The following is a 13,520-nucleotide window of genomic DNA, read 5'->3' on the forward strand; positions in this document are numbered from 1 at the left end:
CAACGTGAAGCTTTCTAAGAGGACAAGTCCCCGGTGCAAGTGTTTATCAAGCATCCAGTCGCATCACATTTGCTACTTACTATCTCACTGGCCAAAGCAAGTAACATAGCCAAGGCCAGAGTCAATGTAGGTGGGGCTATGTGAGGACATGAATTCCAGAAGGTATGGTTCTTTGGGGACCTTCAAAGAACAGTCTATAACAGCCATTAATTAAGCATTAACAACTAATATTCGCAGTTTTAAAAGAATTTTCACATTTATTAGTTCATTTCGTTTAACAGTAACCCTTGAGAAACAAATAAATGCCACCCCTATTTTACAAAGAAAGAGACAGGGGCTCAGAAATTTAGACACCTAAAATCACACGACTAGTAAAAAGCAGAATTGAGACTTGAACTCAGGTCTTTTTACTGCAAAACCTGTGTTTTTCTATATCACCGCTACCTTTGGCCAGCGCAACCTGTGTTATCCAGCTATGATTTCCATGTCTGATCTTTAGAGTTTTTGAAAATTAGTTGACAAGTAAACGAGAGAATCATTCACTTTTTCCAAACACTTTTTCTAGAGCTTAGATTGTTTATTTATTTATTTTTGACATGTTTGGGGAGAAATGCACCCAACTCTCAAAGACTGCTATGTTGAAACAGAGTTATTAGCAATGTTTGCTTATTGCAAAGCAAGCCCCAACTAAGCCAACATAGCTATTGCAAAGGACACCCTGAAAGGATTTAGACTTCATAATGCCCTAAGTTTCTTTTGAGGAACAGAGGGTCCTTTTCTGTACCCTCGCCATGTGACAAAGAGTTTCAGACTAAAACTCCTGTGCCCACGTTCCTTAAGGCATTTATACTACTGTGCAAATGTCAATACTAGTAGCCCACAACTGACGGACAGGACTTATATCACTGGGGTGGAGTTGGGCTGCTGGGCTTATAAATAAAAATTTACATTGAGAAAGAATCCACAATTGTTCTTATGATTGTTTACAATTCCTGGCTGCTGGAGAATAAATCACAAAGAGATTGAGATCAGATCTGGCTCAGAAGTGCTACCTGTGGTGCTGTTGCCGTGGTAATCAATGACCGAGGATGAGAGATCCAGGGGAACTATAGCCCCGCTGCCCATTAGGAGCTGGAATCTGCCATCAGGCCCTCGCTGGATGAGATACTCCACTGAGGAATGCCCTCGGCAATGTCCTGTTGTCTCGTTCCATACTCTCGGGCCCCTGCCTCCAGGTGATGCTTTTCATTGGGAACATTGGCTGGTTGGGCCTTTGATCCATTCCCTTCACTTTCCTTGTCACTTTCCTGATACAGAGAGAAATAAGGAAATGTTTAACACTAAACCCAATACCTCTGATCTCCCCCTCTTATAGAGACAGCCTTATAAGAAGCCTCCCCTTTATGCGATCTCAGGCTTCACACTCAACTACCATCTACGAACTATCTCAGGACCTTCTAACTTCACACAAGAGAGGCAAATACGAATAAGCATCATGGGGTGAGGGGCATTGGAAAAAGAAGTCAGTCTGACCATGGGAGCTCAGTGAAACTGCAGTTACATGAATTACCAGGTGGGAAAATACTCCTCTGTAAGGGCCCAAATCAGGAACAACCAACATTCCCATCTCAGGGCTCTTGGTGTCCCCAGCGGGATGTCACATACCTTATTTTGTGTTCTATAGTACTCATTTAACACATACTGGTATTTGGGTTGATTAAGACCAAAGAAGAGAGCGAATCTTCCACCAAGGAATTCACATGCTAGAAGAAAGAAAAACGCTTTGGTAAACTGAATTAATAATTAAAGCTTAGGGCTTCCCTGGTGGCGCAGTGGTTGAGAGTCCGCCTGCCGATGCAGGGGACGCGGGTTCGTGCCCTGGTCCGGGAGGATCCCACATGCCGCGGAGCGGCTGGGCCCGTGAGCCGTGGCCGCTGAGCCTGCGCATCCGGAGCCTGTGCTCCGCAACGGGAGAGGCCACAACGGTGAGAGGCCCGCGTACCGCAAAAAAAGAATAATAATAATTAAAGCTTAAACTCAAGTTTCAACTTGCCCTCAAATGGTCTATTACTATACTTAACTTCAAGGCTGACAAAAGATTTCAATTGCTCCAGACCCTCAAAAAGTCCTAGGACTCAAAGGGAATTTGTTAAATCTTCTGTCTTCACATAGGATTACATGTAAACTATCCTTTCCAGATGAATATATCAGGGGAGATTTTCAAAATACTTAATAACAGGTACAGGTCCTGAGCAATCAGAACAGATGTTGCCTATCCCCATGTGTATCATCTGATCATCCGCTGTGAGTATGTTGCAAAGTATACCCCAAATTAAATCCAATGTTACTGAGACCCATGTCAGAAATTTTTCCATGCATCAAAACAAACTCCTTCCTAGCAGCAATTTAAGACCTTCCTTGTCTGCCTTCAGTTACAATATCAAGGTGGCCTGCAGCCTCAGGGATTGTTAAGAGTTAGGGATAAAGGTTTAGCATGAATAATGAGGGGTTTCCAAAAAGGTCTCTCCTAGAGATGTTCTCCTGTAAAAGTATAGGACTTCTGATGTGCCTCACCCCGTTATAGGACTTTCTGATTCCCATGATTCATTCCACTTCTGAAGAAATTGCTCATACAGTGCATCAAAATGATGCCGTCTATTCTTTTTTAACGTGCTTTATCCTTTCAAAAATACTCTAGCTCTGTAATCTGTTTGTTTGCCACAGTGCCTAGTACATGTGCATAAGAGAAGTTTCTAAAACATTAGAATAAATCTCAGGAAGTTTTCCTGTTTATGACCTACTAGAATCTTACATGGAAAAAATTAATTACCAGTGTCGTCTGGGTTCCAGCTCTAACCAAAGTCTCTGTGTAAAGATCAGACTGTTAGCGTATTTATGCCTTCACTAAAATCTGGAAGCCCCCGGCAGAAGCCCTTTCAGGCTACAGTTCCATTTGGAACCCTGAAGGCAGACTGATTCCCTGTGTGTCCCGCCCCTGTCATCTGAAGTCAAAGCCCAACATAGAAATCACTGTAGTCCCTGTTCTCCTTCACACGCTCATATTGCTGTACTGAGTTTTGCTTCTTTTACCTGATCTAATCTCTAAGGCTCCCTCCCTCCAAAATATTTCACCTCTTCAAACAGTCTTGCCCTAACTAAAGCATAGAAGTCTCTGGAAGGCAGCATTTCTTCTGCCAACATATTTTGGTTGAGGTAAGGTCAGTATTCACCTGGGTCTCTAAAGTAACTTCCAAATTACAAACCTTGCACCTTGATCAAAAAGCACTTAGGGCTCATACCATCTGACTAAATCTCCCTTATCATTACTTTTAATGTGATTTAAAGACCCCCTGGTCACTTTCATGGTCCCCAAGCTGGCCTTGGTCAGACATACTTTCGTAGCATCCTTAAGATGTCTCCTCTGTACACCAACATTCCTGAGTATCCCAGTCTATAGTCCCTACACTCCTCCTGCCATGGAGGTTGTAACAACAAATTATCATCATGGGCATGTTTACCGGCCTATATTACCCATTGACTATTAAGGCCCTTGAAAGCAAAGACTGTCATTTGTCTTTGTGTCCCAGGGTCCTGCACAGTGCTGAGCATACATGAGGACTCAATAAATGTTTACTGAATGAATGAATGAAGATCAATTCCTAAGAGCTATATTTTATATTTTCTCAGATTCTTAAAGTTGTTTCCCCCATCACATACACAAGCATGTGCAAGTTAGAAGGAAATGAGTAATTACATGTTGCCAATTGTGATTTTTAAAAAATTGATGAAAGGCAAAATAAGATTTAGTATTTTGTCTCTTGTAAGTAGCCACTTAGGCTATTCATTATGTCCTTGGGAGGGATCACTAAAATTGTTTATAATAGAGTGATTATGAAAAGGGAACTTGGACCTGTGTCAGGTAACAGTTGAAAAAAGAAAAAACTTGGAAGTTTATCCAGGTGAACAGTCACCTCAGGGAGGACTGACTATTGTCTTCAAATATTTGAAATTCTATGAAAGAGGAATCTGGACTGGTGTTGTCTGGCTTTTAAAAAGACAACTAGGATCAATGGGAAGAACTTTAAAAGAAGATAGAATAGAAGATAGAATTTACTAAAAAGAGTTGAGAAAAGATGGGAGGGTCTGCCTGAAGATGTGAGGTTCTATGCCTTCGGGAATGTTCAAGCGTAGATATGGAAGTGACCAGTTCTTCAGAATGCCGTGGAGTGGATTAAACCACTGGAAGTCCCATCTAACTCTGAGGGTCTGTAAGTCTATATTTAGGACAGAAAAAAATAACCTTAGCAGTACTTACTAGAAAATGAGGTCCTTGCTATTCGCCCTGCCCAAAACCATAGGTAGGACCCCCATGAAAGTTTAGACTGAAAAAAAAAGAGAAACCAAATCAGCATAAATTAATAACAGGAGTGGTGACTGCAGAGTCTGCAGTGTAGAAGTTTCAAAATACTTCGTAATAGGTTCCATTTTCTCTCATAGATGAGAAACCTAAGATTATCAAAATTATAAGTTGATTGTACTTGGCTGTATAAAGCAAACCAAGGAGAGCAAGGAATTAGCTTAAAACTGTGTTTTCCACAAACCTCATCTGCCTTAATTTCGCATTCACTCAGCCCCCATGTTCGCTAATAATGATATTCTAAGCTTACAGGATCAAGTGTTGAATTTGTTCTCTGTTCCTCTTTTTCTTCCTCTTCCTCTGTGCTATATTCTTCCATGATGTCACCATCAACAAAATGGATAACTCTTTTGGGAGTCCTCCTTTTGGAAGGTCTACGCTTTTCTAGTTCTAACTGCTGGAAACTGTCTTTTTCCATAAGGAAAAAACTGGCAAATGAAAAACAGGACGCTTTAAGACAATCTGCCCAGGACAGTGTTTATATAGCAGAGACGTGTCTAATCATTTTCAATGGATTGTAAAGACAGAGAGTTCAGAGGTAATCGCAGCTATGATCTCATCAGTTCTTCAAATCCAAGAGAAGACAGTTTAGTTCTGTACCAAAACAGAAAAGATTCAATTAGTAGTGAAAATGTGAACTTTGGGTCTTCAAACAAAAATGTCAACAGGATTCCTTATTAATTGCAAAAGCTGCGGTTGCTGGTAGGGGTAGGAAGGGGCCATCGCCCTATGGAAATTCCTCAATCATTTCGATAAATACTGAGGCGCAATATAAGTAGTGGTAAAGAGTACAGGCTTTGCACAGACAGGTGAAAATATTTGCCAAGTATATGTCTGATAAGGGACTTATTTTCAGAATATATAAAAAATAACTGCAATTTATAAAATATAAACAACTCAATTAAAATAAGGGCAAAGAATTTGAACAGACACTTTCCCAAAAATTTACAGATGCCAAATAAACTTAGGAGAAGTGCTCAATGTCATAGTCATTAGACAAATGCAAATAGAAACCATATGCGATATCACAACATAGTCACTAGAAGGAGAAAATTAAAAAGACTAACAATACTAAATGTTGAGGGGTAAGTGAAGCAACTAGAACTCTCATAAATTGCTTGCCAGTGGGACTGCAACTAGTATGGCCACTTTGGAAAACAGTTGGACAGTTTCTTAGAAGTCAAACATATACTTACCATGTAATCTTGTAATTCCATGTCTACATACTTTCCCAAGAGAAATAAAGATATATATCCATCTAAAGATTTGTATGTGAACATTCATAGCAGCTGTATTTGTAAGAGCTCCAAACTGAAAACAATCCAAATATCCATTAACTGGTAAAAGATAAACAAAATGTGGTATATCTATTCAGCGGAATACTGCTCAGCAATTAAAAGTAATGGACAACTAATATTTGCAATACCCTGAAGGAATCTCAGAAGCATTATGCTAAGTAAAAGAAGCCAGACACTGTATGATTTTACTTATGTGACATTTTAGAAAAGGCAAAATTACAGTGGTAGAAAACAGATCGGTGTTTGCTAGGGGTGACAGGCTGTGGGAGGAGATTAACTACAAACGGGCAAAGGGAACTTTTTGGGGTGATGGAATTGTTCTAAGAGATAGTATGATTGTAGTAGTGGTTACTCGACTGTGTATATACATTTGTCAAAGCGAATCAAAATCTAGACTTAATTTTATTTAAGTTAAATCTTAATAAAGCTGACGAGCTTGGAGCCAGACTGTCTAGGTTCAAAATCCTGTTGCTTAATATTCCAGTGTCTTGGTTTCTTCATCTATAAAATAAGAATAATATAATTTGAAAATGTGTGTGAATATAGTACCAACCTTGTAAAATTAAGGAGTAAATGAGTAAAGACACATACAGGACTCAGAACAATTCTTAGAAAACAGTAAGTATTTAATAAAAGCTAGCTATTGTCAAGTACTTATCACTTACTTAATGATGTATATATATCAGGCACTGTTCTAACGTAGTAAGTACACTCTTGTCTTAATATATTTTAAGATTATATCAGCAAACATGACAGGCCGAGCTGATGTGGAAGAATTTTTCTTCCTGTTCCAAACACACAGAAATGCGGGATAAAATGAAACAAACAAAACATTCAATCAGGCTGCACTAAGGAAGTAAGAAAGAGAGTCAGAGAGAGGAAGGGGAAGGAAGGGAGTGAGGGAGGGAAGAAGGAGGGGAAAAAGAGAAGGAAAGGAAGAAAGCTAACCCAGGTGCCAGAAAAAGAGAGGATACTCAAAATCATACGGGTGAGCTGAAGCGGAGGTAGTTCCTGGAGTTTCAGAACCAGGTATAGGCCTTGGGGCTAGAGTTTTAATGCTGGCGCAGAGAGGAGAGAGTCTAAATTACAAATCCCATGAGTGTGGGGAGCTGAAGCAAAGCTACCTGCATAACACGAAGATAATCAAGTACTATCTTAGCTACAAAATATGGACGAGTAAAACTACCTGTTGGCCTGCAAAAGTGGCAAAATAATTTGTCATCTCCTGGCAACTTGGGTAGAAATAGTCACCTGAAAAAAAATTGGAGCCCGAGGCCAGGACCCCATACTGGTACGTGGCCCAGATTCATAGCCCTCATACGGTATAAGGACCTCTAAGGACCTGAAGCAAAGCCGAGTAACCTGGAGGCAGTGCAGCCCACAGAACTCTCAGATGCAAAAGCAAAGTCACCCTGGCGGGAGGCTTCAACAGGACAGGGAACACTGGACCTCCACTACAAATAACCCTGGCCAAGGATGCGCTCATTGCAAAAACTTACAAATCACATGAGGAAACCAACCATCATGAGGAGGGTTCAGCAAATGAAATGAAAAAAATGGGAGAGTCCTCATCCAAGAATTAGGAATAATAGAACAACATGAAACTTTAAAAATGAACATGGTTGGGCTTCCCTGGTGGTGCAGTGGTTGAGAATCTGCCTGCCAATGCAGGGGACACAGGTTCGAGCTCTGGTCTGGGAAGATCCCACATGCCACGGAGCAACTAGGCCCGTGAGCCACAATTACTGAGCCTGCGCGTCTGGAGCCTGTGCTCCGCAACAAGAGAGGCTGCGATAGTGAGAGGTCCGCGCACCGCGATGAAGAGTGGCCCCCACTTGCCGCAACTAGAGAAAGCCCTCGCACAGAAACGAAGACCCAACATAGCCATAAATAAATAAATTAAATTAAAAATAAAATTAACATGGTTGATATATTCAAAGAGATAAAGGAAGCAAAACATTATAGTATCCAAAAGGAACAGGTTGATTTGAAAAGGAACCAAACAGAAATTCCAGAAATGAAATATATGGGAACATAGGATAGGTTGGATGTAGATTAAACATAGTGAAGAAATCTGAGGAAATCTCTCATAAACAGGATAAAGATATATATATATATGTACATATATATATATTCTGTTAACATGAAAGAAAAGTTATGAGCTAAGAATAGATGAGAAAGTTCAATATACTTTTAATGGGAGTTCCAGAAGATGTGAACAGAAATAATGGGGGAGGTGATGTTTGAAGAGGTAATGGCTATGGATTTTCCGTATTTGAAGAAAGACACAAATCTTCAAATATAAGAAACATGAAGAATACTAGAGGGATAAAAAAATAAAATCAAACCTAGATCATAGAAATTATAGAAAATCTTAAAATTTATAATAGATAAGGCAGATTAGGCTAAAGGCTAACTTCAAATCAGCAACAACTGAGCCCAGAAGACAGTTGATTATTGTCATAAAGAATTCAATATCCAGCTGAACAATTTTTGAGAGTAAAACAATGACATTTTACGACCTATAGAAACTGAGTTAAGCATTCCTGCATCTTCACTGAACAATGAATAATATAAGATTCTGTGTCAAATAGAAGGAAAGTGAACGCAGAAGTAAGAGTGAGATGCAAGAAACAAATGTAAATGAACAAGTAAACAAAGTGAAACTCTTAATAGTGACTCTTAAAAACACTACTTTGGTAGGGCACAGTATAAAAACAAAGAAGTATTAGGTATTAGCTAACAATAACAAAAATATGAGGGGTTGACCTCTTTAAGTATTGTTTTGTAATACTTTGGAGAGGATAAGTATGCATGCTGACAATTTAAAGGTGACTAGCAAAATAATGGAATTACAATGTATGGCTTCAAAACCAGTAGAAGAAAAAAAAAAAAAAGGAAATAAACACTCCAACAGAAGGCAGGAAAAAGGGGATAAAGAGAGCAAAGGAAAAGCATGATTAATGAAAACACCAATAAAATATTAGAAATAATTCCAAATAAGTCAGTAATCATAATATATATGAGTGAATCAATTATCAGCCATCTATCAAAATGAAGACCAGCAGATTGACTTTTTAAAAGTTTTATGGGCAATAAACACAGGATTGAATATACATATAAATATATATTCATGCATACATATGTTTATGTATGCATGAATCAGTCACCAAATCTTATTTGTACAATGCCATTGTTAAAGGTCAGAATTACAAAAAGCCTGTCAAGGGTTAAATTTGTTATCCAAAGCAAGGTGATGTGAGACCTTCTCAGCCCAGGGTCCCCTGAGGAGTCTTAAAGGATATATTCATGGTTTTCCCTGACTGACTTAGTGGCAGTGTATCACAAAAGAACCTTGGTGAGAAGTAAACTAAAACTATTTGGTGAGAAGTAAACTAGAACTACTTAGTTTCTGATGCCAAAGAGCAGAAAAAAAAAAAGATCTTAACTTGGTGTTTAAAATATGCCGAGTGTAACAGTTTTGCAAAAGTAAATATTTTCAATGCCATGAGAAATAAAATATGCTCTGTAACAATCAGAAGAAAATAAAAACATTTTCAAAAAACAACTCACCATTATTCCTCTGCTTTTTCTTTCATTGCTTTAATTGGCTTTGGTTTTGAAAGTAGTGCAAAATTTGGTGTTAGAATTTGTTCGGTAGATGACAAATTAATACAACTAGCCTTTGTGCTGACGTGGAAAGGTTCTCTTGCGTGTGTCTTACAGGGCGGAACGAATTTGTGTTGTGGGAAGGTGAGTTATGTTTACACGTGCAGCATTAAATAAACCCAGTGGCCCTCAAACTTGTCTTCATGTTAGGATTACCTGAGAGTCCTTTTTTAAAATTCCAAGGCCAGGACACACCCGAGACCCACAGTCTATTGGGGTGGGACATGGGCCTCAATTATTTTTGAGGCTTCCTGGTGATTGCAATGGGCAGGCCAGTTTGGGGACCAGTGCCTGAAGGAGAGCAGGAAGAAATGTGACTTCTAAATTGAACAGACTTGTGGGATTTCTCTGGTGGCGCAGTGGTTAAGAATCCTCCTGCCAATGTAGGGGACATGGGTTCGAGCCCTGGTCTGGGAAGATCCCACATACCCTGGAGCAACTAAGCCCGTGCACCACAACTACTGAGCCTGCGCTCTAGAGCCCCCGAGCCACAACTACTGAGCCCGCGTGCCTAGAGCCCGTGCTCTGCAACAAGAGAAGCCACCACAATGAGAAGCTAGCACACCGCAGCGAAGAGTAGCCCCCGCTTGCCACAACTAGAGAAAGCCCGCGCACAGCAACGAAGACCCAACACAGCCAAAAGTAAATAAATTTGAATTGAACAGACTTGTGATTTAGTCATGTGGTGTACTGCAGAAAGCTCCAATAGCCACGCTTGGGCTAAGAAGTCTTGCTTATTTTCTTACAGGAGGATTTTTTTTTGCTTTCTGCTTTCTGAGGCCTCCCTGCTTTGCCCCCAGCTGAAAAGCTTACACATCAAAAGTTTAAGAATAAGGCCTAACAGTCTATTATAATCAATTTACTCCTTTCCAGACCATCTCCCAAGTCATACATTTCTGAACCAAATGAAGTACCCCAAGCCCCCATTCACCTGGCTCACCCCTGTTATATTACAGACTAGTGATATCTGTTGGCTTTCTGAAGAAAACAGTGGCTTGTTTTGCAAAATAGTGTTGTGCATTAAATTGACATATTCGTCTTTAAAAGAGAGTGCTAAAGGAGCAGAGTGGGCAAGAGAGATGGGGGAGGAGAAAGGAGGGGAGAGAGAGAGAGAGAGGGAGAGAGAGAGAGGAGAGAGAGGAGGGAGAGAGAGAGAGAGAGAGAGAGAGAGAGAGAGAGAGAGAGAGAGAGAGAGAGGGAGAGAGAGACCTACCTGGCTTACAGTCGATTTAGTGAATGCTCTTCTGCCACCTAATGGACATTTCAGAATATGCTATGCAAAATTCATCTTTGTAATCACAGTGTGTGTCAATATAGAGGGGGCTCAATACTGAACTGCGTGGAATCTACTTATTTTTTATTTACCAAAATCTTGGGAGCGTTGCCAACTTCACACCAAGTACCTAGACTGGGATGTTTTGGAAGTGATATTTCAGAGGGTCAAGTATTCCCCACAACATGCTTTGTACCTCAGTTTAATTCGTAGGAGAACCTTTAGTTTTTTCTTTAAAAACCCAAATCTAGTTTATCAAGGATTGTTCCCAAGTATATAATGCAATTAACATACCGTATAATCTCCCTGACCTTTCAATATTGGAGTACACCAGGGCTCAGCTCTTGGACTCACCTACTCCTCATTTGGCCCTATGGCTTTTTTTTTTTTTAATAAAGTTATTTATTTATTTTTGGCTGCATTGGGTCTTTGTTGCTGCGTGCAGGCTTTCTCTAGTTGTGGCGAGCAGGGGCTTCTCTTGTGGAGCACGGGCTCTAGGTGCACGGGCTTCAGTAGTTGTGGTGCACGGGCTTCAGTAGTTGTGGTGCACAGGCTTAGTTGCTCTGCAGCATGTGGGATCTTCCTGGACCAAGGCTCGAACCCGTGTCCCCCACATTGGCGGGCAGATTCTTAACCACTGTGCCATCAGGGAAGTCCCAGCCCTATGGCTTTAAATACTATCTACACACACATTTATAGCCAACATTTTTATCTCCCTGAATCTCAGATGCATAGATCTACCGTCTACTTGAAGTCTCTTCTTGACGTCTCTTTTTGGACGGCTAACAGACAACTCAATCCATGTCTAAACCTTTTGCTCATACTTTCAGTGCACGCTTCTCCTTCCTGAAACTACCCCACCCACTCACCCAGCTCCCACTCACACACTCACATCTACTCCTCTGGCAGTCTTCCCATTTCAATAAATGGCAACCCTATTCTTCCAGATCCTCAGGCCAAAAACATTGGAGACATTCTTGATTCTTCTCCTTTAATCACACCTCACATTAAATCCAACAGGAAGTTCTCTGGGTTATTGCCAGTCTTAATACCACCATTCCACTGCCACCACGCTGGTCTAAGCCATCATCTGTCACCTGGATTATTGCAGCAGTCTGCTAATTGGCTTCCTACCATCTACACTCAAAAAGCAGTAAGAGTTGTTAAATGTTAAATCATACCATGTCACTTCTCTACTTAAAACTCTCCAGTGGGGGGGCTTCCCTGGTGGCGCAGTGGTTGAGAGTCCGCCTGCCGATGCAGGGGACACAGGTTCGTGCCCCGGTCTGGGAAGATCCCACATGCCACGGAGCGGCTGGGCCCGTGAGCCATGGCCACTGAGCCTGCACGTCCGGAGCCTGTGCTCTGCAACGGGAGAGACCACAACAGTGAGATGCCCGCGTATCGCAAAAAAAAAAAAAAAAAAAACTCTCCAGTGGGTTCTCGTCTCACCCCGAGTAAAAGCCAAAGTCCTTACAATGGCCTACAAGGTTGTAGATCTGGCCCCAGTACTTTTCTGCCTCATTTTGTTCTACTGATACCTTCCCCCTGAGCTGCTCCTGTCTCATTCCAGCCACTGGCCCTCTTACTGCCGTTCCCTGACCACACAGGCTCTCTGCCCTGCAGGGACCTTGTGCGTGCGGTCTGTTCTCTGGATGAGTCTGTCTTCCCTTAGACTTTGTTCCCTCACTTCCTTCAGGTCTTTGGCTCGAGGTCTTCCCGGGGCTCCAGTCGTTCAAAGAACCAGCTGACTTCGTTCACCACCACCACCACCACTCGACAGCTTACGTCATTGTTTTGTCTCCTTAGTACTTATCAACATTGAACACAATCTATATTTCACTTATCCTGTTTTTGTTTCCCTCTTCCCTTCCTTCTCTGACCCGCCCACCAGCCAGGGTGGAAGGGGTTTTACCTGTGTGCTCCCTGCCTTATTTACCTCCTGCCACTACAGTACCTGACACAGCTGGAACTCAGTATTTAATAAATGAATCATATGGTCAGTTCACTTCAATGGGTGGGGGAAGGTACTACATAATAGATTGGAAAAATAAAGAGAACAGTCTTATAAAAAAGTTTTTTTTTTTCAAATGAACCAGGTTAACGGAACCGGCCCTGGGTAACTACCAAGAGTGCGTCAGCCTTGTTTGCCTGGGCCTGCAGTGCCCCCTCCTCCCTTTCCCTCTTCCCCTGAGGGCGTCTGAAGGCTGAGCCTCTGGTAAAAGCAAGGATGGGACAGCCAAAGCCCCACTTCACAGCTTCACAGGGCAGCATTCACTGCCAGTTTCTCCATGCCGTTTCACCTGAGGAGATGGGCCCACTCCAATTGGTGACTCACCCCAGGCAGGCAGAGTGAGGCATTCTGGGGAGGATATATGTGAAATCTGAATAAACAAACACACGTATAAACAAACCACTGCTCCTCCTTGAGAAATGCTGACAGAACATCACCTGGCTGGACTCTTCTACCTTTATTTTCAGTATTAGACCATAAACATGCACCCAGCCACCAGGGGTAAGAGTGACATTACTGACATGCCTGTCCTATTGGGGTGTTTCTCAACTTTTCCTACATCATAGCAGATGATCTAGGAAATTCATTGTTTGACATTCTGGAGGTGACCAGCCTGGGAGCTCCAGCCACCTTAGGCCCTGCCCAGTCAGCCCCAGAAGGCTGAGATCAATAGCTTGAGGCAAACGACCAGAGAAGCTCTGGACAATATCAAGCCGCTGGGTGATCTAACATTTTCTCTGGGGAGCACTCTTAGAGGGAGCTATGAGCGTACACCCACCTCAAGCACATCACAGTCATCAGATACGCTGAATCGCATAAGTGATAGCTCTGGCCTTTTGGGTAAATACA

General features: G+C 41.6%; 1 protein-coding gene across 1 annotated transcript; it reads right to left on the reverse strand.

Annotated features, from left to right (window-relative positions):
• Window positions 1-1,124: 1,124 nt before the first annotated feature.
• On the reverse strand, window positions 1,125-4,835 carry FAM177B (family with sequence similarity 177 member B). Its single transcript, XM_067711186.1, has 4 exons — window positions 4,668-4,835; window positions 4,316-4,382; window positions 1,666-1,763; window positions 1,125-1,307 (listed from the first exon to the last, which is right to left on the reverse strand). Exons 1-4 carry the CDS (start codon window positions 4,833-4,835, stop codon window positions 1,125-1,127), a joined length of 516 nt encoding a protein of 171 aa, XP_067567287.1.
• Between the last annotated feature and the right edge of the window lie 8,685 nt (window positions 4,836-13,520).

The sequence above is a fragment of the Pseudorca crassidens genome, chromosome 2 (genome assembly GCF_039906515.1).
Source record: "Pseudorca crassidens isolate mPseCra1 chromosome 2, mPseCra1.hap1, whole genome shotgun sequence".
NCBI lineage: Eukaryota > Metazoa > Chordata > Mammalia > Artiodactyla > Delphinidae > Pseudorca > Pseudorca crassidens.